The 25,351-nt window shown below is 41.8% G+C and overlaps 1 protein-coding gene across 3 annotated transcripts in view; it reads left to right on the forward strand.

Moving 5' to 3' along the window:
* The first annotated feature begins 755 nt into the window (after window positions 1–755).
* Window positions 756–25,351, forward strand: part of LOC114661031 (E3 ubiquitin-protein ligase MGRN1-like) — a 90,748-nt gene continuing 66,152 nt past the window's right edge. For 2 of the 3 annotated variants that reach the window (XM_028814124.2, XM_028814125.2), the window contains exon 1: window positions 759–1,105. In XM_028814124.2, coding sequence (XP_028669957.1) covers window positions 1,018–1,105 — 88 coding nt within the window. In that variant the 5' untranslated portion in view covers window positions 759–1,017. Of the gene's footprint in view, window positions 1,106–25,351 lie in introns of all 3 variants that reach the window. The other variant, XM_051933804.1, reaches the window with a different exon arrangement.

Consider the following 25,351-nt stretch of genomic DNA (forward strand, 5'->3'; position numbering starts at 1 on the left):
ATTTTTTTATTTTTAATAAATTTGCAAAAATCTCAAGTAAATGTTTTTCACGTTGTCATTATGGGGTGTTGTGTGTAGAATTCTGAGGAAAACAATGAATTTAATCCATTTTGGAATAAGGCTGTAACATAACAAAATGTGGAAAAAGTGATGATGCGCTGTGAATACTTTCCGGATGCACTGTACATATCTGGAGGGCAGGTAGGTTAAGAGACACAATCAGGGTCACAGAATTGTCCTTCTACTAGTTAAACGCTCAGTTCTTAAAACACGGTGCCTCACTACCTGTGCCTTTCAGTTTTCTAATACGGTTTGTCGCAGTGCTCCGCTAGTTTCCAATTCAAGTAGCCATACGTCCGGATTTCAATCTCTGTATCCTCGCGATTAGCCGTTAAAAAAAGTCTATTTAGTTTTAAAATGTCTCCGTTTCTCACTGTTAAAATATGACCACACTATCGTATCCTGTGTCAGATGCGTGTGCTTTGCTTCCAAAGCATTCACTGTGATGAAAAAATCGCACCTTCAGCTCTCAAAAGTGAACAGAAACCTTAATTCTCGACCGGAAAGGTAAACGGCAGGCATAAAAAACTACAATTTCCACTGCCCGGCTTTTGTCGCAGTGTGATTGGCTAACCTGTCTTTTTCGCGCGTCGGGAGTTGTAGTTTATGAGGACCCGCCTCTCTTCGAATAAACGATGTCTGTCCCTTCAGATGAACAACATTTCCCATCATCCACTGCAACTTTCCCTCTACTTCCTGCGACGCACTCTTTTCGACGACATCGGAGGCTAGAAAGCGTCATATATTTTTTGTTCTGATTGTTTTTGTCGACTTTCTCGTTTGTAGAAGCGATTCTAAATGCCAAAGAAAGGAAATACGGTCGGAGAACAAGGACAACCGTAACTCTCCTAGTATGCTTCATTAAAGCTCGGCACAGTATAGCTCTTTGGTTTCCAGCGACGCCGTCCGCTTTGTTTTTCCAGGCCATTCTTCAAAATTCGGCGTACTACTTGGAAGATGGGGTCCATAATAAGCAGGCGAATGGCTGGGGTGGAAGATATCGATATTCAGGCGAATTCGGCTTACAGGTATCCGCCGAAATCAGGTAGGTCTCATTTGAATCTACGTATTCAAACGTACACAGACGGTCAAATGTTGGGTGTAGTGCGTAATTTCTGGCTATTGTGTCTGTAACGGTTTTATGAAAATGCTAAAATTACCGGGAAATGAAATGTTATATATTTTACTTTGGGAAAGGTGAGTTGTCACTCGCGAGAGAGAATATGAAATCAGTGTGTTTCCGGTGAGTGTTACATTAATATTGAACTGCCTAAGGGCACCAATACTGAGTAGACATTAAAAGCCAAAACAGTGTAAAGAAAGACAAAGTAATGATCCCCTAAGGAAGTGAGCAAACGATAGTGAAAAATCTCGGGACGTCTCAAGCCAGGACCCTCGAGACAGGCTGTTCGCATGTGGACAAGGGAAAAGGGACATCAATGGATGATGAGGACATGTCAATGGTTGAATTTAGTGATGTAAGGCATACGGAGTGTGAACGTCTTTTAAAAGCCGATTGTTAGGTCCCTGAACAGACCACCGACTATAAACGGAGTCAGATTGGCATGCAGTTATGTAGGGATGCTCCGATCAGGTGTCTTTATGACCCATACCAGTCACCGGTATTAAACTGTGATCGGCCGGATTCCGATATTGACTCGGAAAATTTTTTTTCTTTAACTCTTTAAAAAACTTTTATCCAAAGATCGTGCATAAACAAATTCGGAGAAAACTTCTAAGATAAAATTCCCATATTGTCACTGCATAACGCATACTATGCGATTTCGGTACGCTACCTGAAAGGAAGCTTGAAATTATCCCTTTAAACACCACACATCAAAAATCTCACACATTACACAATTGTCAGCATATGCGTTAAAAAAAAACCAAAAAAAATCAAAGTAAAATATTAAAGTGTTGACTTTGGTATTTTTATAATTAAACTTTAGACGACAGGAGTTACCTGTTCAGTTTTTATTAACAAAATGAAAGTATGTATGCTTATTGTTGAGTGACTGTAAAATGAATAAAATAAATAAAATTCCCTTACAATACATACTTTTTTAATTAATTAAATTTGTAGGGAAAATATTTATCCATAATACATGTAACATTAATCCTCCCTGTGTGGAGTTTTCATGTTCTCCCCGTGTCTGTGTGGGTTTCCTCCCACAGTCCAAAGACATGCAGGTTAGGTGCATTGGCGATCCAAAATTGTCCCTAGTGTGTGCTTGGTGTGTGTGTGTGCCCTCCGGTGGGCTTGCGCCCTGCCCGGGATTGGTTCCTGCCTTGTGCCCTGTGTTGGCTGGGATTGGCTCCAGCAGACCCCTGTGTTCGATTCAGCGGGTTGGAAAATGGATGGATGGATGATTCACTTAATTCATATTGGCAGATAAACGCTGCTTAAATGTAAATATATGTGCACTTAATCTTTTTAGGTTTTAATCATTTTTAATAATTGTACTACAGCTTTTTTGCGGTTAAATTCTGTATTTACCATATTTATACGTTTTTTTTACCCAGTGTACCAGCTAGACATTCATAATTCATAACATGTAATTATAAATAGGGATTAACATTTTAATAATGCAGTTCCTTTTTCTTACTAAAATTAGGCGGCTTTGCTCGCCAACCACTTCGTGTCTCTGCTGCTCACTTATGTGGATTTCACTTTCATCAAACAACAAATCTTTTAATTCTCGCTGATACGCCTCCTCATTGGGTAGAAACACTGCTTTTCCCTGATGGCAGCATGAATTAGACGATCTACAAGTCTCCGACTTAACCTTTAAAGCCGAGCAATAACCACATACTTCTGTCGTATCACCTACAGTATGTCCATATATTCAATCTCTTTTTGCTGTTCCATTATTTCACAGAGTAATAATTTCCATTTGTTTGCGCTAATGCGATCTTTACTATAATTTTTTTGTGACTTTCTAATTTTCGTACTTCCATTATCTCTAACCTGCTCAGCATGTGTACCGTGCTAATGTTTTTGAACCTCTTTATGATGTTCTACTTTGTCATCTACTCTTTGTCTTTTATTTCCGGCCCCAGGCGTGGTTCAATCTCTTGGCCCAAAGTCTCGTTTCGTGGGACTTGAAATTATCTCTCTGAAAAAGTCACATCTCGTCCCAGGATAAAAAGTCTTGTCTCATGCCAGGATTTTTTTTTATATAATAGAGAGATTATTATTATTATCATCATTATTAAATTCTCTGTCTAATCTCAGACATAACTATAAATGGTGCCTATGTTCCTCTTCTTCGGTTCCTACAGTTTGACTCCCGTGCCCAGAGGTTGTCCGTCTAGAGCTTGCATGTTCTCCTTGTGGTCGTGTAGGTTTTTTTCTGGCACCTCAAGTTTTTCTCCCACATTCCCAAAGGTGGACAGGCTACAATAACTGGCCCCAGCGTGAGTGTGGGCTTCTGATGGACGGCTGCTTTCTGTTTTGTGTGCACACCTGCCTCTCCTTTGGGGTGTGCAAGGAAGACTCCTTCACCTGCATAGAAACCCATGTAGAACACAGGGGAGAACTGACTGTGAAGATGCTGCCATTCCACACGCAGCAAAATGCCATGCTGCGCCCCTCACCATTTTAGATGACCTGCCTGCTTCATTTTGCACAACAACAGCCGGCCTTGCTGCTCCAACTCGTTCAGATTCTTGATTTGTTAAACATGGGTCCATTTTTTTTCCAGTGTACCAGCTAGACATTCATAATTCATAATGTGTAATTATAAATAGGGATTAACATTTTAATTTTGCAGTACCTTTTTCTTACTAAAACTACAGGGCCTCGCTCGCCAGCCACTTCGTGTCTCTGCTGCTCGTGTATGTGGATTTCACTTTCGCCAAACAACAAATCTTTTAATTCTCGCGGATACGCCTCTTCATTGGGTAGAAACACTACTTTTCCCTGATGGCAGCACGAATTAGATGATCTACAAGTCTCCGACTTAAAGGTTAAAGCCAAACAATACCTACATAGTTCTGTCCTATTACCTATGTCCATATATTCAATCTCTTTTCACTGTTCCGTTATTCGAGTAATATGTTCCGTTTGTTAGCACTAATGTGATCTTTACTATCAGTTTTTTTAAGAGTTTCAAATTTTCGTACTTTCATTATCTCTAACCTGCTCTGCATGTGTATTGTGGCAACGTTTTTGAACCTCTTTGCGGCGTTCTGCTTTGTCTTCTACTCTTTGTCTTTTACTTCCGCCCCCACAGACTTATGTTTTCAGTTCCTGAAATTATAACTGATTATAACTTTCCTTATTTTCCAAATTTGCACTTAGATTATTATTGTTCTTTTCTGAATTATTTTCTCTTCAACGCTTTCGTGCCTCTTTTTGATGCGCTGCACTTTGTTCTTCGCTTAGTCATTGATGCTTCATCTAGAACGTATAAAATTATTGTCCAGACAAAGGACTACGTCAAAGGAAACGAAAAGATTGTATGTCTTGTATTAAAATGAGGAAAACGTAAAAATTTATAAGAGCTGAGAGCACAGGAACTGTGTTTGACAATAGCATTCACATGAATGAGAGGTGAGTGGACCGTGGGCGCGATTGTAAATGTTTGAGAGGAGGGCGGGACTTGTCAAAATCTCTTGGCAAAAAGTCTCGTGTCGTGGGACTTGAAATTATCTCTCTGAAAAAGTCCCGTCCCAGGATTTTTTTTTATATAATAGAGATATATCAAAGTCAAAGCAAGTTTTATTGTCATCTCAACCATATACAAGTACAGTGGAACCTCGGTTCATGACCGTAATTCGTTCCAAAACTCTGGTCGTAAACTGAGTTGGTCGTGAACCGAAGCAATTTCTCCCATAGGATTGTATGTAAATACAATTAATCCGTTCCAGACCGTACGAACTGTATGTATGTATGTATATATATATATATATATATATATATATATATATATATATATATATATATATATATATATATATAATTTTAGTTTTTAAGCACAAATATAGTTAATTATACCATAGAATGCACTTCCGCAGAGAACACTAAGAAAACAGAGAAAACTAACACTGCAATAGTTTGTGCTATAGTGCTAGGAACCGCTCGCTAAAAACACTTTTTTTAATGAGTTTTAAGCACAGGGGAAAAAATGAACATTTGAAAAATCCGTAATTTAATAAACCACCAAGAAAAGTAACATTGCAACAATGCAGGCTACGAACCGATCACTGTAAATAGAACTGAAAACAAAAACAAGCCTTCTCTACCTTATGCGTCCCTCGCTCGCTCTCGCTCTCGCTCTCTCTCTTGCGCCTGTGTGTGTGTGCGTGTGTCTCTCTTTTGCGAGCCTGGGGCACCTGTGTGTGTGTCTCTCTCTAAGGCGCACCTGTGTGTGTGCGTCTGTCTTTTGCGAGCCTGGAGCACCTGTGTGTGTGTCTCTCTAGAGCGCTCCTCTGTGTGTGCGGGCTCGCGCGCATGCTCCTGTGTTTGTGCGTGGCTCTCTCTGTCTCTCTCGCTACCTCTGTGTGTGTGTGTGTGTGTGTGTGTGTGTGTGTGTGTGTGTGTGTGTGCCGCGCTCTCTCTCTTGCTCGCTGCACAGGAAATGCACAGGGAGAGACTGAACACGTACAAACCGAAAGGGAAACTGGCTTGTTCGTATACCGAGTGTGTGGTCGTGAACCGAGGCAAAAGCTTGGCGAACTTTTTGGTCGTAAACCGAGTTGTACGTGTACCAAGACGTTCGGGAACCGAGGTTCCACTGTATATAGATAGACGAAATTGTGAAGCTCAGGGTCCACAGTGTAACAACATGAAGTGCAAATAATTTATATTTAAAATTAAAACACAGACAAGACATTGTGCAAAGACAAGACAAAGAAGTAGCAGCAATATTGACGTGTAGTAAGCAATATGAACATTAATGCAATGTATAGTATTATGCAATCTAGATACATAAATATAGTCAAGCTCCAAGCCTGTGGTCCCGATGCAATCCTAGGGATTTACCCTCTCGTGTTTTGGGGGAGGTATTGCTATTGCCCAGAATATGTCCTCTTCTCCCGGTCGTTCCTTCACAGGGGCGTCCCAGTCAGGCAGAGTCCCCGGTCATCTGTCATAACATGTACACCCAGTTAAGAATAGCTAATATGGTGTTGCACCACCAGTTGTTGCACAGATGAATGAATAAATAAAATTACCAATGAAATTTAAAGTTGTACTCTAAGACAGAATACATGTGTGTGAATGAGAGAGAGGTCAGAGGAATGGTGAGGATGCAAGGAGTGGAGTTGGCAAAGGTGGATGAGTTTAATTACTTGGGATCAACAGTACAGAGTAGCGGGGATTGTGGAAGAGAGGTGAAGAAGAGAGTGCAGGCAGGGTGGAGTGGGTGGAGAAGAGTGTCAGGAGTGACTTGTGACAGACGGGTATCAGCAAAAGTGAAAGGGAAGGTCTACAGGACAGTAGTGAGACCAGCTATGTTATATGGGTTGGAGACGGTGGCACAGGAGACAGAGCTGGATGTGGCAGAGTTAAAAGATGCTAAGATTTGCATTGGGTGTGACGAGGATGGACAGGATGAGGACAGTAGAGGGTCAGCTCAGGTTGGATAGTAGAGAGACAAAGTCAGAGAGGCGAGATTGCGTTGGTTTGGACATGTGCAGAGGAGACTTGCAGGGTATACTGGGAGAAGGATGTTAAGGATAGGGCTGCCAGGTAAGGGGAAAAGAGGAAGGCCGAAGAGAAGGTTTATGGATGTGGTGGGAGAGGACATGAAGGTGATTGGTGTAACAGAGCATGATGCAGAGGACAGAAAAATATGGAAGAAGATGATCCGCTGTGGCGACCCCTAACGAGAGCAGCCGAAAGATGAAGGAGACTCTTATGTTCTATTAGTATTCTAGTGCTTTAGTGATAAAAATCACCTTTGATCAAAATAGATTATTGTTGGTTCTTTTTCTGCTCTTCAGTTTGCGTATAGCTCTGGAATAAAAAAAAAAACTGTCCTTAAATCTTTTAGTCCTTGCTATAATAGACCTTATAGCATCTGCCCCAGGGCAGCATGTCAGACAGATGATGTCTTTGGTGAGATGCTTCTTTTAGTATATGAGATGCTCGGCTGTGACAGTGACTGCTGACTGAGTGAGGGCAAAGAGCAGGCAGTGTTACCGACCAATTGAAGAGCTCTCCTGCCCTACATTTGCCCTGCCATATCAGTTTATGTGACTGCCCGTGTCACATTTACCAACCAAGTGCCGACCTTCTGGCTCCATCCTGCTTGCCCCTTTTGGTGACAGCCAATAATAATAGTAATTCTTTGCATTTATATAGCGCTTTTCTCACTACTCAAAGCGCTCAGCAATTGCAGGTTAAGGGCCTTGCTTAAGGACCCAACAGAGCAGAGTCCGTATTGGCATTTACGGGATTCGAACTGGCAACCTTCCGATTGCCAGTGCAGATCCCTAGCCTCAGAGCCATGTGCTGCCTGTTGGAGCCGGTGTTATACGAAGTATGTCAAGTTCAACTGCAGGCTCTGCCCTTTTCTTTTTTTCCCAATTCTGTATTATTATGTGTTGTTTTTTTATTTATTTTTTTTATTTTCTTAGTCCTTGTATACAAATTTGTAGTTCCGGTTGAGCATTCATTGGCTGTCAGCTCTCATGCACCCACAACTAAACACAAAATCAGACCCGTTTAATTTTACCGGAGTGGGTCGCAGACTAGTTGGGTATGTCACATTAGGTGATTGTCTTCATGAGTGCACACCTCTGACTGCCATACGACTCTCCAAGAATGATGTAAATGAATGTAGCAAATGAAAATCGCTGGAAAAGTCGTGTAATGTGACATGAGCTTTTCTTTTTTAGAGCCAAACCCTTGAAGAACAATGGACATTCAGTTAGCATTCTTTGGATGTTTTGATCCTATCTAACAATTGCAGCCAAACTGTCGCCCTCACAGTACAGTCGTGGCCAAAACTTTTGGGAATGACACAAATATGAATTTTCACAAAGTTTGCTGCCTTGGCTTTTATGATGGCAATTTGCATCTACACCAGAATGTTCTGAAGAGGGATCAGATGAATTGCAATTGATTGCAAAGTCCCTCTTGGCCATCCCCAAAAAAAACATTGCCACTGCAAGTCAGCCCTGTCACCAAAGGACCTGCTGACGTCACTTCAGTGGTCCTCTCGTTAACACAGGTGAGACGAGGACAAGGCTGGAGGTCACTCTGTCATGCTTATCGAGTTCGAACAGAGAGGTGAAGAAGGTGTCAGGGCGCCCAAGAAAGTCCATCAAGCGCCAGGAGTGTCACCTAACGTTGATTCATGGCTCGGGATCGGAGGGGCATCACCAGTACAGAGCTTGCTCAGGAATGGCAGCAGGCAGGTGGGAGTGAGGTGAAGACTTTTAGAGGATGGCCTGATGAATGTTGAGAAGGGCAGCAAAAAAGCCAAGAAAAACATCAGGGACAGACTGACATTCTGGGATTGAACTTCTGAGGACTGCTGTCTCTGATGAATCCCCTTTCGTATTGTCCGGAGAAGAAAAGCTCAGTGCTACCATCAGTCCTGTGTCACGCCGACAGTAAAGCATCCTGAGACCATTCATGTTGGCCAAGGCAGTGGGCTCACTCACAATTTGGCCCGAGAACACAGCCATGAATAAAGAATGGGACCAAAACATCCTGTGAGAGCAACTTGTCCCAACCATCCCAGAACAGTTTGGTGGCCAGCGATGAACAATCCAGCATGATGAAGCACAGGGTCATAAGGCCAACATGACAACTAAGTGGCTTGGGGAACAAAACATCAAAATTTGGGGTCCATGGCCAGGAAACTCTCTATTGAGAACTTGTGGTCAATCCTCAAGAGGCGGGTGGACAAACAAAAACCCACCAATTCTGATTCTGTAAGAATGGGCTGCCATCAGTCAGGATTGGGCCCAGAGGTTGATAGACAGACAGCCTGCCAGGACAAATTGCATAGGTCTTGAAAAAGAAAGAAGGACCAACGCTGCAAATGTGAACTCTGTGCATAAACTTGACGTCATTGTCAATCAAAGCTTTTGAAACTTCTGAACTGCTTGCAATTCTTCTTCAGTACACCATAGAAGCATCTGACACAAAGATCTAAAAACACTGAAGCAGCAAACTTTGTGAAAACCAACACTTGGGTTCTTCTGGTGAGGAAGGCAGGCTCTACTGTAGGCACGGAGCTGGACAGTTTGACATCTGTGGCAGAGCGACGGGCGCTGAGCAGACTCCTGTCAGTCATGGAGAATCCACTGAACAGGATCATCTCCAGACAGAGGAGCAGCTGCAGCGACAGACTGCTGTCACCGTCCTGCTCCACTGACAGACTGAGGAGATCATTCCTCCATCACACTATGCGACTATTCAATTCCATTTGGGGGGTGGGTGTGGGGGGGAATGTTAACATTATACAAAGTTACTGTCTGTTATACCTGCCTTGCACTCTCCACCTTGCATTTTTTAACTTGCACTGCATTTTTATCACTCTTTAATTAATCTTGTTTTTATCAGTATACTACTGCTGGAGTATGTGAATTTCCCCATGGGGATTAATAAAGTGTGTGTGTGTCTGTCTGTCTATCTATTGTAGAAGGCCAGGGCCCGGGCACAGACCGACAGACAGACACCGTATGTCCAAAACACACACGTTTTTATTAAACTAATGTCCTGCACACAACACAGTGCTCCAAAACAGTACTCAGTCCTTCTCTTCTCGACTCTACTCCTTTCTTCCCAAGCTTCGTCCTCCTCCTCCCGACTCTGGCTCCCTGACTGTAGGAAAGCGGCCCCTTTTATGTTCACCCGGATGTGCTCCAGGTGCTTGATGATGTGTGGCGGAAGTGCTGCTCTTGCACCTGGAAGCACTCCGGGTGTCCCTGGAAGGCTCTTCTTCCATCTTCCCGGGTGTGGCAGAAGTGAATGTTTCCTGGGCTCCCTGAGGCTTGGGGCGCCCCCTGGCAGTGGCCATGGGCCCTAACGGGCTTGAGCCTCCTTGCTCCTCTCCCGTGGTCCCCTCTAGATCCAGGGTGGTTGCCCCTTCATGGCCCGGAGGACGTAAACGCCTCCCGGTCCTTCCAGGCGTCCCGGCTGGGTCTGTCCCACAGCCTCCTGTGACACTATCTATCTATTATATAGTGCCTTTCACTCCTATCTATCTACCTACTTACCTACAGTGAACCCTTGACTTACAGACTCAATTCGTTTGTGAGGGCTGGTTGTAAGTCAAGACTATTTTTCCCATAAGAAATAATGGAAATACCCATAATGCGTTCCGAACCTTGCACAGCAACACTTACAGTACTTAAGCTTTTGCATAATAAAAAAGGGTTATATAATGTGTATAATTTACCAAAAACACCAATAATTTTTCTAATGTACTAACCAAAAAGTTATAAAAAGTGCCTAGCCTACCAGAAACAACAATTTCATACTGTACTCACCATTTAAGTTGACATCTTTGGCTTGCAGGAAGGGAGGAGGAAGAGAATGAAATGGAAGGTGGTTAAATCTTTTCTTCGTAAAATTGTCGAGACGGTGGATTTTGACATGCTGTACGTATTAGCGAGATCGGTCACACGAACGCCACTCTCATATTTCCGCACAATTTCCTTCTTCGTTTTGATTGTTATCGATTTCTTTACCTTCGTTACCTTCTCTTCCTTCCTCAGCTTCTTTTCCAACTTTTTTGGGGCCATTTTGATAGCAATTATCGAAATAAATTATATCAATCACTGCACTGACCGAAATTACTTCCACAAACACACGTATCTGGGCTCCGACTGACGCTTACGAACGCTCTCGGCAGTTTGTTTACAATCGCACAAGCAGATACACGTGACTGCATTTGGGTCGTAACACAAGACGTAGGTCGTAATTCAAAACAAAAAGTTTGGTCGTAAACCAAGTTGTTCGCATATCAGGCCGGTTGTATATCGAGGGTCGACTGTATCTATCTATCTTCTCAGAACATTTGGCCATGACTGTACTATTATACAGTGTATATGTCTGCCTGTCTGTTAGATAGATAGAGCCTTTCACATCCATCTATCTATCTATCTATCTATCTATCTATCTATCTATCTATCTATCTATCTATCTATCTATCTATCTATCTATCTATCTATCTATCTATCTATATCTATCTCTTCCTGCCTTCCTTCCTTCCTTCCTTCTCAGAACATTTGGCCATGGGTGTACTATTATACAGTATATATGTCTGCCTGTCTATTAAATAGTGCCTTTCACATCTATCCTCTATGTATCTATTATATAGTGCCTTTCATTTCTATCCATGAATTATATAGTGCCTTTCATATCTATTTATCTATGTATTATATAGTGCCTTTCATATCTGTTTATCCTATTTATGTTATCTATCTAATCCTGGGTATGTCAAGCTCCATGCTTGATGCTGCGTGTTCTTCAAGTGTCCCCAGGTGCTGGTTAATGCTTTACTCTTGTTTCTATTTTTGTCACCTTTAAGTTTTATTGCAGTGTTTATTTATGCCCTGTTAGTGCCTTGTCGAGGAGCTGTTCTCATTCTGCACAGGCAGGTCAACAGGAACCTGTTGTGTGTGTTTTCTTTTTTTTTTTGGTTTCTTCAGTCCTTGAGGTAGTGCTGTGAATGGCACAGCTGAAATCTTACTGGCTGAATGTATGGAAAACAGAAGGACCAGACAGCACCGCATAGAGTTGTGGGCTCGACTGAGTGTATCATAGTGATATTGTGACAATCTCTGCAGGACTTGTATACAGAGAGCTAGCCAGGATCATGAAGGAAACCTCTCGCCATTTTGACCGCCGTTTTCATTGGATTGTCTTTCAGAATTGCGTGATCTCCTTGCTGGGCTGTAACCATGAATGCTGTCATGTCTGACTCGTCCTCTTACTTCACTACTTACTGCAGAGTTTGTAGTGCTTACATTGTGAATCAAAGCAGACAAAGCACAAGTTAAATAACCACCCACTGACTGTCCTTTGTTTTGCACTGAACTTCTATTCTTACTCAAGTCTCACCCTACAGCCCCCCCACCCCACTGAAAAAGCAAACAATACTCCATTTTATATTAAAGTAGATAGAGAAGCAGCACGTGGTGTTGCCCGGGTAAGTAATGTTAAGCTGGGACCCCCATGGTCAAAATTTTGGTTTCCAAAGTAGTCATGTCTGTCTGGTCCTAGAGAGCAACTACAGTGGGTATGAAAAAGAATCCCCCCGCTTCGAAATATTCCCTTTTTTTTTTTTTGCTTTACAGCCTTAAATGAAAACACAAACCAGTATTTCTTTCCAACTGTACTTACTCAATGCAACCTCTAACATCCAAGTGAGGGATATCACAGCTACAGTTCAGAAGAATTTTATAAAATCAAAAACAAGACCTACTGAGATTAATAAAGGATCACCCCCCTCCAATGTCAGTGTCATTTTTTTGACCCACCTTTTCCTTTAATGACAGCCTTGAGTCTTTTGGGATTCTTCTCTATCAGCTTTGCACACCTAGATTGAGCCCACTCAATATTTGCCCGCCACTCTTCTTTACAGTTTAACTGTTCAAGTTTGGTCACATTGGATGGTGAGCGTTGGTGGTCTGCTATCCTCAGATCTTTCCACAGATTTTCAGTGTGATTTAGGTCTGGGCTCTGACTGGCCACACGAGGACATTCACTTTTTTTCTCCTCCAGCCACTGTGTGGTCAGTTTTGCTGTGTGCTTCGGGTCGTTGTTGTCGTGTTGAAAGGTGAACATTCTGCCCATCTTCAACTTTCTGGCAGAGCGTAGCAGGATTTCCTCAAGAACTTGATGGTATTTTGCCCCCATCCATTTTTCCTTCTACCCAAATGAGAGCCCCAGGCCCCCCACAACAGGATGCTGCCCCCTCCATGCTTTACTGTAGGTATGGTGTGTTGTGGATGGTGAGCTGCATTGGTGTACCGTTTGGTGTTGAGGTCAGATAGTTTGATTTTGGTCTCATCTGACCATAAGACCTTTTTCCACTTGGCATCAGAATCTTCAAGGTGCATTCTGGCAAAGCTCAAACGAGCCTTAATGTGGCCTTTCTTGAGAAGTGTGACCCTCCTGAACAAGCCACCATTGTGGAGCGCTTGTGAAATTGTTGTCACATGCACACAATGACCACTCTTTGCCATAAAATCCAGTAACTCCTTCAAAGTGGCCACTGGCCTCATGGTTGCCTCTCTTACCAGTTTCCTCCTTGCTTTTCCATCCAGTTTGGAGGGATGGCCGGATCCAGAGAGGGTCCTAGTAGTACCAAACACTTGCCACTTCTTTATGATGGACTTTACTGTGATTCCTTCGGATTGATAAAGCCTTTGAGATTTGTTTTGTCTCCATCTCCTGCCTTATGTCTGTCAACAGCTCTACCCCTGAGATCTTTTGAAAGTCTCTTGCCACCCATAGTCTGTTGTTTGCTGTCAGTTGCACTACCAAGGAAGGGAATGAATGCTCCAGGAACAGCTTCACTAATCACACTCATTACAGTTGATCACAGGTGGAAGGAATCCAGTAACCGCAATGGAAATGGTGGGCACTGACACCTGATTGAGGTTTTTCCTTTATTAATCTCAGGATTTCTTGTTTTTTATTTTTTAAAATTCTTCTGAACTGTAGCTGTGATATCTTTCACTTGGATGTTAGAGATTGCATCGAGTTAGTAAAGCTGGAAAAATTTAGTTTGTGTGTTTTCATTTAAGGCTGTAAAGCAACACAAATGGGAATATTTCGAGGGGGTGGGGGGGGATTCTTTTAGATACCCACCATATGCAAAATTTGGTCCAGAGTGGTCAAAGGCTGTAGGATTGTAATATTCATTCTGAGCCAGCAGGTGGCACTGGTGGGCACACTGCAGCACACTGGGGAAAACCTGGGAAAAGCTAGAGTCAAAATTTGGGGTTCCAACGTAGTCCATCCTGCCCATATGGGCGTAGAGAGCAACTATGCACAGTTTAGTCATGATCGGTTAACAGCAACGTTTATTTCTGTAGCACATTTTAAAGGGTGAAGGATTGCATAGAGACCTTATGGACAGACAGACATTCTAATATCACTTATCACTTGACTTGATCTGAAGTCTGACTCCACTCACATCCAGAGCGAGGGTTAGTTAGTTGACTAACTCAATAGTGATGGGCATTTCGAAGCCCATGGAAGCAACTGGGAACAACAGCAACTCAGCCATGAAGGTGGGGTGGGGGGTGATCTTACAGTCTTGTATGCATGTTATCATTCAGTTGACACTCGGAATGACCACCAGAGGGCAAACTGGGGGTGACTGCCAGCATTCTTTATGTTTGAGCTCCACCGCACACCCCTGTTGCTTTTGAAATTAAATGGAGTTCTACACATGCAAGTGTGTGTGTCTGTCCGGCCCAGAAGTGAGATGTAGAGTGGGGGTGAGGGCTCCAGCTCAGAGGATACGCAAGCGAGACCAGCACACTGGCAAAAGGAAACCTCCTAAGATAGACAGTCGCTTAGCCGCTAAAGCACAAACGATGCCAGCACGTCGGCAGCACAAATCCTCATAGCAGAGACAATTTCAATACTTTCTAGGATCCCACAGTTAGTATATATCAGATGACTGGCAGCATTCTTTATGTTTAAGCAGCACTGCACCCCTTTTGCTTTTCAAATTAAATAGAGTATGCCGGTTCCGAGCGTCAACTGGATGATAAAATACATACAAGACCGCAAAATAAGCACATTAGTGAGTCTTTATTGTTTGTTAATTTATTTTTATTTTTAAAGTTTTTTTGTTTTTTTTTAGCTCTTTGAGGGCTGAATATTTATTTCAAAAAACATAGTTTCTGAAAAGCAATGATTTCACACAGAAATCAACATAAAACGTCTGTTGCTGCATGCTGTGGCTACCAGTTTGCCAAGAATGTGTGGTAGGCTTGCTGCCAGGCGGTCTTTGTGTGGCTGGGGCAGAGTTGTGGTGCATTGCAATCTGGTTTCTACCTCTTATCATTGTTAAGTGGCAGTCCTCCCTGGCAAACAGTCAGTACAACGATTAGCTGGGGACCAATCAGCTGAAGCTGGAACCTCACACTCATTTTCAATCACTTGTATCAAAATCTGAGTCTGACAAGTCATAGTCCAGTTCAAAGATAATAGGCAAAACGTCGTCCATGGAGTAGTTTGCTTTATGCATTTGCTTTGATCTCTCGCAAAATGTCAGTGCTATTTTTGCCGTTGTTTGCGCCTTGCTACTCACGCAACTGCAGGAAATCTCGGTCAAACCAATGAATCTAACTTTCCTTCTGGCAACAAGAGTCCAACTAAAACGTAACGGTTGGTTACAGTGTACAGTCGATTACCATCGTCAACTCCTCCTTTTGACAAAAGTCGACATCAGCCCTGAAAGAGTTAATTATGTTTTTCTCAAACAATTACAAAAAAAAAAAAAAAAAAAAACACTTTATTTTCCTCACGGGTAACGCTGGGTATTTCAGCTAGTATAAAATAAACAGCAAAACTACAGTTACTATCAGAACTGAAAAGTCACTGGTGGTTTCCTGTTCAAATCTGACTTTTGCTGTGTCTGACAGGCTTAGGTAAGTTTTTTTTAATATAATGGTACACATCGGGCATGTTATGAGCTGCAGTGAGCACAGCAATGTTGACTGTGTGCAGCTACCATCCAAATCTCTACCCTCTCTGCTTTGCAGATATTTGCCATGAAGCACACTCCTTGTAAACTTGATACACTGGGTCTAAAAACAGAACAGTATTTTTGGCGACTAAATGTAATGACATGTGTTTTGGATGCTCTGCATGCAAAGTGCCGGGCAGGCAACTCCTCATCTGCTTATCCGAGCAGTTAAAACTGACATCGTTAACCAGATTTGACTTTTGAGCTTCTGGGTAGCTGTGCGTCAAAGCAGAAAAATGTGCAAGGCCTGTTATTAGAGCTCTTCTGAAACCTCTGAGTGGAACAAGTCTCGGCGTTCATGATGAGAATGTGGCCAGCAGTCTTTTTCACATTCCAACCATACAGGGTATGTGCTTAAAGGGACACAAAAGAGAAAGTTTCTTTTGTAGCTGTTGTCGTATTGTCACGTGTACAGAGTCCAGTGAAATTCATATCCGACCAACATGCTAAGTTTGAGTGTAGTGGATGCTGATGAGCAGCACGGTGTGAACATTGAGGATTAAATGAAACATACGAGGTCTGTCCAAAAAGAAACCAAACTCTTTCAGTTAGAGCAGAGTCACAATAGTGAACTTTAAAATCCCTATGTGCTCGATCACATGACAAACGTAATAAATTGAAAGAAAATTATGGTTCATGTTGCGTTTGAGGTATTTGTTGCGTTATACATTTTCATCCTGTTTTCCTTTGAAATTAACAGTCAAATACTTTTTAAACTTTTACTGCAAAACTTCAGTAAAAACAATTTTTTTAATTCACTTTTCGTCAATATCGCATTGAATTTTGATTCCGTGTTTGGACTTGCATCGTGATAACACACCGTATAACTGCCAGTTAGTGAATTTCGTTTCTTTCTCTCTAATAAATAAACCAACCTTTTCAAATGTTTATCCCTGTGATTTGTTAATTGTCATTGAAAAAGCTATTCTAACAGGAAACTGTAAATGTTTTAATATGAATGGCATATCAAGATCTCCTTTGGTGTCTGTTATCCCCTGAAGATGGACTACATGACCTTTCTTGTCGCTTGTTAAAATTTTACATGTTAGAATTGTTTGACCAATTTTGAATACAACTAATCTTGTCCTATTGCACAGCCCATCACTCAGACATAAATTACATAATAGCATTACGATACCTTCTTTCTAAGTAATTCAGTCGGTGGAAGTCCAGATGGTGTTAATGGTTGTAGATATTCTTCATGATATTATAAGTTGATGTTTTCATCTTCCGCACCATCACCACCAACTGTTTCAGCAGAGTCTATTGATACACATTTAACCAATTTGCTGTGTAACTGATCGACACTTTTCACGTTAATTCGTTGAACTTCATCGTTTCTCGATGCTAGGATTGCCCGTGTACTCATTTCTTCTGTTGATAACCCTTAGGGGATGAAATTCTTCAATAAGATTTGGACATATGTCTTCTTTTATTGGGAAAGTGAGGAAAACGTAAAAATTTATAAGAGCTGAGAAAAAACAGAATAAGAATCTGAAAATCTAACAACATCACATTAAATTTTGATAAATTCTGAAAAGAATGATACTAAACATATATATGTAGGTTTTTTAAATAAGCCTGATTTTAAAGCGTGACATAAAAAAGTGACATTAAAAAGTCACATAAAATCGTTGCACTTTTTTAGGCTTAAGATTTTTTATATATATTGTAATAACGAGATGAGACACTTGTAAAGGTTTGGGGGTTTTAGCCCCGTATACTGCAACAAAAATAACTCAATTCTTTCACAAAAGACATTGAAGGGTACGAAGACCGACAGTTTATAGGGAAGGACCAGAAATTAGAACGTGGAATGCTGGGAAAATCGTTCTGGTGTATGGGAGTCTGACGTCATCAATGGGGAAGCAGAGGGAAGAAAGGAACCCTCTCTTTGAGTCGTCCGGGTGGTCTTCACGGCAGCGGTGCCTCGGTCTTTCTGAAGAAACAGAGAGAGGTTAGCATGCTGCCGTTGTCCCCCAGCAGGACTTGTCGCTGTGCAAATTGGGTCAAAAGCTGCTCCCCAGGCACTCTTGCGTGACTATATATATATTCACGGCATTCGTAGTCTGAATCACAATCTGATTGTATGGATGGTTACCTACCAGGTAACGCTTGTGGTTGGTCAGCAAGTCAGCTAACATCCGCCACGGTGCCCTATTTCAGTTGTGAGAAGCAGATCATAGAATGGTTGAAATAGTTTACTGTCAAATAATGCAAAGAGTACACGATACGTGTTTCGCCCTAATTCTGGGCTCATCAGGCGTACACACTCACTGCACTCCCTTACGGGAATCGAACCTCGGACGTCAACGCTAGAGGCAAAGCCCCTAGCGTTGCGCCACGGCGTGTGGTTCGTTTATTTGACAGCATGTAGATCGGAGTAATTACATTCACGGCATTCATAGTCTGAATCACAATCTGATTGTATGAGGGCGAAACACGTGTTGCATACTCTTTGCATTATTTGACAGTAAACTATTTCAACCATTCTATGATCTGCTTCTCACAACTGAGGGCACCGTTGCGGATGTCAGCTGACTTGCTGACCAACCACAAGCGTTACCTGGTAGGTAACCACCCATACAATCAGATTGTGATTCAGACTATGAATGCCGTGAATGTAAGTACCCCGATGTACATGCTATCAAATAAACGAACCACACGCCGTGGCGCAACGCTAGGGGCTTCGCCTCTAGTGCTAACGTCCGAGGTTCGATTCCCGTAAGGGAGTGCAGTGAGTGTGTACGCCTGATGAGCCCAGAATTAGGGCAAAACACGTGTCCCGTACTCTTTGCATTATTTGACAGTAAACTATTTCAACCATATATATATATATATATATATATATATATATATACACACACACAGCTGGAGATCCACAGAGGGAGAAAAAAATGAATCACATATCATAAAGTAGTTTTTATTCCTGAGCTTTCAACCCCTGCCAGGGGTCTTCATCAGAGGATAATGCTTAGACTTACAAGAATCAAAGGCAATATATAGCAAAGCATTCATTGCTGTGTGCTTCACGGATTGCCAAAATTTCCCATCGTCTAATACATTGGAGGGCTTCTTGCCCGAAGGTTGTACGAATGGAAGAGAAGGTCTTCGCAATCCGTGAAGCACACAGCAATGAATGTTTTGCTATATATTGCCTTTGATTCTTGTAAGTCTAAGCATTATCCTCTGATGAAGACCCCTGGCAGGGGTTGAAAGCTCAGGAATAAAAACTACTTTATGATACGTGATTCATTTTTTTCTCCCTTTGTGGATCTCCAGCTGCAAATACGCAAACCGTATCACAGACCTTCTCTTCCATATATATACACATACATAATTATGAGGGATGTTCAAGAAGTTTCCACACTTTTATATTTTCGTAGTAATTGGGCATGTCAAGTGACTGTGAAAATTGCATCACACGGGAAGGTGACTGTGTAGAAAAGTGATGTCCTTTGCTTTTGAATTTCTCAATAAATGGAGTTAAAAAAATAAAAAATAGTGTGGAAACTTTTTGAACTTCCCTCATTATATATATATATATATTTTATATATATATATATTTTATATATATTTTATATATATATATATATATTTTATATATATATAATATACAGTGGTGTGAAAAACTATTTGCCCCCTTCCTGATTTCTTATTCTTTTGCATGTTTGTCACACAAAATGTTTCTGATCATCAAACACATTTAACCATTAGTCAAATATAACACAAGTAAACACAAAATGCAGTTTGTAAATGGTGGTTTTTATTATTTAGGGAGAAAAAAAAATCCAAACCTACATGGCCCTGTGTGAAAAAGTAATTGCCCCCTGAACCTAATAACTGGTTGGGCCACCCTTAGCAGCAATAACTGCAATCAAGCGTTTGCGATAACTTGCAATGAGTCTTTTACAGCGCTCTGGAGGAATTTTGGCCCACTCATCTTTGCAAAATTGTTGTAATTCAGCTTTATTTGAGGGTTTTCTAGCATGAACCGCCTTTTTAAGGTCATGCCATAGCATCTCAATTGGATTCAGGTCAGGACTTTGACTAGGCCACTCCAAAGTCTTCATTTTGTTTTTCTTCAGCCATTCAGAGGTGGATTTGCTGGTGTGTTTTGGGTCATTGTCCTGTTGCAGCACCCAAGATCGCTTTAGCTTGAGTTGACGAACAGATGGCCGGACATTCTCCTTCAGGATTTTTTGGTACACAGTAGAATTCATGGTTCCATCTATCACAGCAAGCCTTCCAGGTCCTGAAGCAGCAAAACAACCCCAGACCATCACACTACCACCACCATATTTTACTGTTGGTATGATGTTCTTTTTCTGAAATGCTGTGTTCCTTTTACACCAGATGTAACGGGACATTTGCCTTCCAAAAAAGTTCAACTTTTGACTCATCAGTCCACAAGGTATTTTCCCAAAAGTCTTGGCAATCATTGAGATGTTTCTTAGCAAAATTGAGACGAGCCCTAATGTTCTTTTTGCTTAACAGTGGTTTGCGTCTTGGAAATCTGCCATGCAGGCTGTTTTTGCCCAGTCTCTTTCTTATGGTGGAGTCGTGAACACTGACCTTAATTGAGGCAAGTGAGGCCTGCAGTTCTTTAGACGTTGTCCTGGGGTCTTTTGTGACCTCTCGGATAAGTCGTCTCTGTGCTCTTGGGGTAATTTTGGTCGGCCGGCCACTCCTGGGAAGGTTCACCACTGTTCCATGTTTTTGCCATTTGTGGATAATGGCTCTCACTGTGGTTCGCTGGAGTCCCAAAGCTTTACAAATGGCTTTATAACCTTTACCAGACTGATAGATCTCAATTACTTCTGTTCTCATTTGTTCCTGAATTTCTTTGGATCTTGGCATGATGTCTAGCTTTTGAGGTGCTTTTGGTCTACTTCTCTGTGCCAGGCAGCTCCTATTTAAGTGATTTCTTGATTGAAACAGGTGTGGCAGTAATCAGGCCTGGGGGTGGCTACAGAAATTGAACTCAGGTGTGATACACCACAGTTAGGTTATTTTTTAACAAGGGGGCAATTACTTTTTCACACAGGGCCATGTAGGCTTGGATTTTTTTTCTCCCTAAATAATAAACACCATCATTTAAAAACTGCATTTTGTGTTTACTTGTGTTATATTTGACTAATGGTTAAATGTGTTTGATGATCAGAAACATTTTGTGTGACAAACATGCAAAAGAATAAGAAATCAGGAAGGGGGCAAATAGTTTTTCACACCACTGTATATATATATTATATATATAATATATATATAATATATATATATATATATATTATATATATATATAATATACAGTCATCTCTCACCTATCGTGGGGGTTACGTTCCAGAGCCCCCCCGGGATAGGTGAAAATCCACAAAGTAGAAACCATATGTTTATATGGTTATTTTTATATTATCACGCTTGGGTCACAGATTTGCACAGAAACACAGGAGGTTGTAGAGAGACAGGAACTTTATTCAAACACTATATATACAGTATAAAATTTTTTTTTTTTTTTTTTTTAAATGTTTGGTTTCTTTTTGGACAGACCTCATAAAATAATCAAAGGACTGTGGTCTTGACAGATGGAGAACAGAGTGGCAGGACAAGTGGGATGTAAATAGAAAGACTTGGTACTGTAAAAAAAGAGAGAAAAGTAAAAGTGCTGAGGTAAGAGGACACACGAGGACAAGTGAGACCAAGACAGTGGGGCAGAAATGTTCCAAGCACCTCCACACTGGTGTATTTTAACTTCTAGGGAATGCTTTAACTCTTCCGTTAGCAACCTCTTCACAACAGCTCAGATACGAGTGACGACTACATGGCTCTTCTTCAGGGCTCTTCCACGCCATATTTGTTAACTAACATTGAATTCACCCATTTTAATAGTTTATCCCATTAAGCAGATTGATGGTATATTTTGATGACGAGCGTTTGTGAATTTTCTGACATTTATGATACAAAATGCTTCACCTCAGTTCCTCTTAAGAGCCCAGCACACTACAGTATGCATGAATTCCCAGTGCATTACGGCTGAAAGACTGTGAGCCCCCTGTGTGTTTGTTTGCACTTGCTGTTACATGTTGACCAACAGTGAGACCTGATTAAAGTACTATTTGCACAAGTCTCGAATCACTGGAGGATGTCTTTCCTGTAATTATTAACAGAGCTTTTGGTTCATTTTCATTATTTCAAGTGCTTGTTTCTCTCAGGATTAATGTTTTTGAACGGGCCTTTACTAATTTATAGAACAGAAAAAAAGACATCTTTATTTCATCCTTTCAAAAGTTTAAAGTTCGTCATGACAGTGTATAAAATCACAAGGAGCTTGCAAACAACCGCATTTTAAAATAACATCATCCCTTGACATTCTTTACACAATTGCAGTCTTTAAAATTGGTATAAAAATATATAAAGCTGTGATTGTAGTGGTAAAGATTACAGACTGGACTGGAATCCTGTTGAAAATGTTGATATTCTTTTTCATAAAAGTACTGTGTGTGTGTGCAAAACATGCTGTCGTCATCTCTGGTGAGCAAAATCTACTCCAGTGAAGAAAAAGGCTTCTCACATTTTGCCACGCTAGAAACTGTGCCAAGTTTTGTTTGGATTGAGTGCTTCAGGTTTGGGTTGTCGTGCCCACGGATTTGCCTAAGCACAATGTTAGTATGTATAGAACAGGGGTGGGTCTCCAACTCCAGTCCTGGAGAGATGCTGTGGCTGGAGGTTTTCATTCTAAGGGCCTCGTTTATACTTCACGCTCACAACGCGCACGCATCATGGCTGCCACGCGTTCCCAGCGTTCATTTGATGGGTCCTCTGAGCAGGTCCTCAGAAATTAATGTGACGCGTGCGCGAGTTGCAGTACCAGCAAAAAGTCAGGGGGCGCAGTGTGATAAAAAGTTCGAATATGACATCAGAGTCTCTGTTTACTATCTACATGTGACAGAAAGCCGCTGGTTTGATGTGCGCGCTTCGATGTTTGATGAATGGTTCGATGTTGTGAAGGAAAATGCTGACATACAGATGCATTTGTGGTGCTTTTATATTAAAGCGTCGCATATTCCCCATCGTAATAACATGATACATTTTCAAAGTCTCACATACCATCTTTTGTGCCGTCTTTTTTTTCTGGGGGCTTCCTCAAGAGCTGACAGCAGCGGCAAACAACAATAGATCACCACACCAAACACATTAAATGTATGATATTTCAGCTCTCTGCACATTTAGAATCCTTAGATTTATACTTGATATCACTTTCATGATGAAAGGCATTAAAGTATGTATGTTACATTTTATAGATAAATCGGTAATTTCGTTTAAATAATGAATACTGTTAATAATTACACACGAGGGTGACACGGTGGCGGAGCGGTAGCGCTACTGTCTCGCAGAGAGTCACGTCGCTGGTGTTCCCTGCCTGCAGCTTACATGTTTTCCTGATGGGTTTCCAAAGTGAGCTCCGGTTTCCTTCCAAAGATATGCAGATTTGGTGACACTAAAATGACGCCAGTGTGTATGTATGTCTGTGCTTGTGTTCACCTTGCGATGAGCTGATGCTTCGTCCAGGGATTGTTTCTGCCTCGTGCCCAATGCTTGCTGGAATGGGCACATCCCTGGATTGATGGATGTAATCATTAAACATCCTGTTCAGAGATATTGCGGCAAGGTGTCCTCAGAATTTAATGGATGTTCCAGGCAATTCACAACACAGCGACGCCAAACCTGTTCTCACCGCGATGATATCTCGCACTGCCACCTGGTGGATTCTTCCAGGTTTATGTAAAGTACACATGCAAATATAAACAGTAAAACGCTTGCATAGCAGGAGCGTCACGTGAAGTATGAACCCGACCTTACTCTTTTCTTAATTAGTGAGCAGTTTTTGCTGCTAATTAACTATTTCCCTTTATTTTAATTGACTTTTCTTGAGACTCTGACCGCTGAATTGAATCTTTTTTCCTTAACTCTTTTAGGGCTAATTTTTTTTTTGTTTCTTTTCTCCCAGGGCTGAATATTTTTCCAAAAACTAACATTTTTTAAAAAAGAACACAAAGCAATTGTTTAACATATCAAATCAACAAAAAATATTTACTTTTGACAAATGTTACTGTCTTGCATGTTGTATGAGCCTGCATACTCTGATTTCACATACATATCACATACATTTTACACAGCAAAGTCTGATCTCGCTCAAAACAGCCAATTTCAGTCATTGCCACATTGCACTCCTTACAATACGTGTTGCTTTGGTGCCTATTTTTCAATTGTCTGTTGCTGCACTTTCTCACATATATTGTTAGTGTGTACTGTAGAGAGACAAGTCACCCATTTGCCATCGTGCCATGCCACTGCCACCAAGTTTTCTGCCTGCATGAAAACCGTATTGTCACCTCTTTTCATCTTCTGAAACTTTATGAACTTTATGTATGGCATTATAGCCTGGCTCACCCCATGGGATTTGCTTCTGTTATTTACAGAAGTGAATAAAACTTTGCAGCATCACATACCTATCACCACTCTGCATAACCTCTCCAAAGCCACCAGGGGACAAAGCACGTTTGGACCAATGCTCCCTGAAGTTATATCACCAGTTCTGTCCCATCTCTATTTGTAATGCCACAGCGCGCTTCATCTCGTCTTTTGTTGTGGGTTTCCACTTTGAAAAACGAGAATGCGATGCAAATGCAGCCCGCGATTCAAAAAAATTCTCTGCCTACCTGTTTGTCTCGTCTGACAGTAGCTGAAAAGCAGCATCAGGAGAGAGCAGCCTGAAGTACAGCAGCTGGTGATCTGTCGTGTCCAACAGCAAGCCATGCCGTCTTGTAAACTCCGGTAGCCAGATCGGCTCTCAACGGATCAATGTCTGTGCATTTATCTCATGCGAACCTTGCCGTAGATGCATCGGCTGCGCGAAGGCACTCAACTGGCAGCAGATCAGCTGGTGCGGCATCGGCTGGTGTCTGATCAGCTGATGCCGGCTTCTAACTTTCTTGCTCGATCTCCTGATCACTGCCAGTAAAATCCGATTCTGAAAAATCAAGAGTCCGACTCCGCAATAATGCGCAAAACATCGTCTGCCGAGTGTTTTCTTTTCTGCACTTCCTTCGCTCCCTTTTCACATGTCGATGCCATCTTGCCATTGTTTACATTTCGCAACTCACGCACACGCAAGGCTTTGTTGCCGAGTCAACGAGTCTAGCATTCCTCCAAGCACAGAGGGAATGCCTGTGACGTGACAGTGAGTTTTGTCGCCATTAACAGCTGATTGTCGCCCTCTACCCGTGGATGTCGACATTCGCCTTCAACCCCTCCTGTCGACAAAAGTCGACATCCGCCCTAAAAGAGTTAAATGGCACCTAAACATAAATTTGATGTGAAGTGAGCCAACAGACGACCAGCTAAGTTGGGGCCTCAAACTCCAACCAACTTGACTTCATTCAGATTCTTAACACCTTTGAGGGCTGAATATTTTTTCCAAAAAACTCAGCACACAATGCACTGGTGTCACACATAGATTAACATAAAATATCTGTTGCTATGTGGTGTGGCTGCTGTTGGCATTTGTTTGGCATCACTGGTAACAGTGGCTGCGCAGGGGCGGCTTGATGGCAAGC

Source organism: Erpetoichthys calabaricus, chromosome 11, assembly GCF_900747795.2.
Source record: "Erpetoichthys calabaricus chromosome 11, fErpCal1.3, whole genome shotgun sequence".
Classification (NCBI taxonomy): Eukaryota; Metazoa; Chordata; class Cladistia; order Polypteriformes; family Polypteridae; genus Erpetoichthys; species Erpetoichthys calabaricus.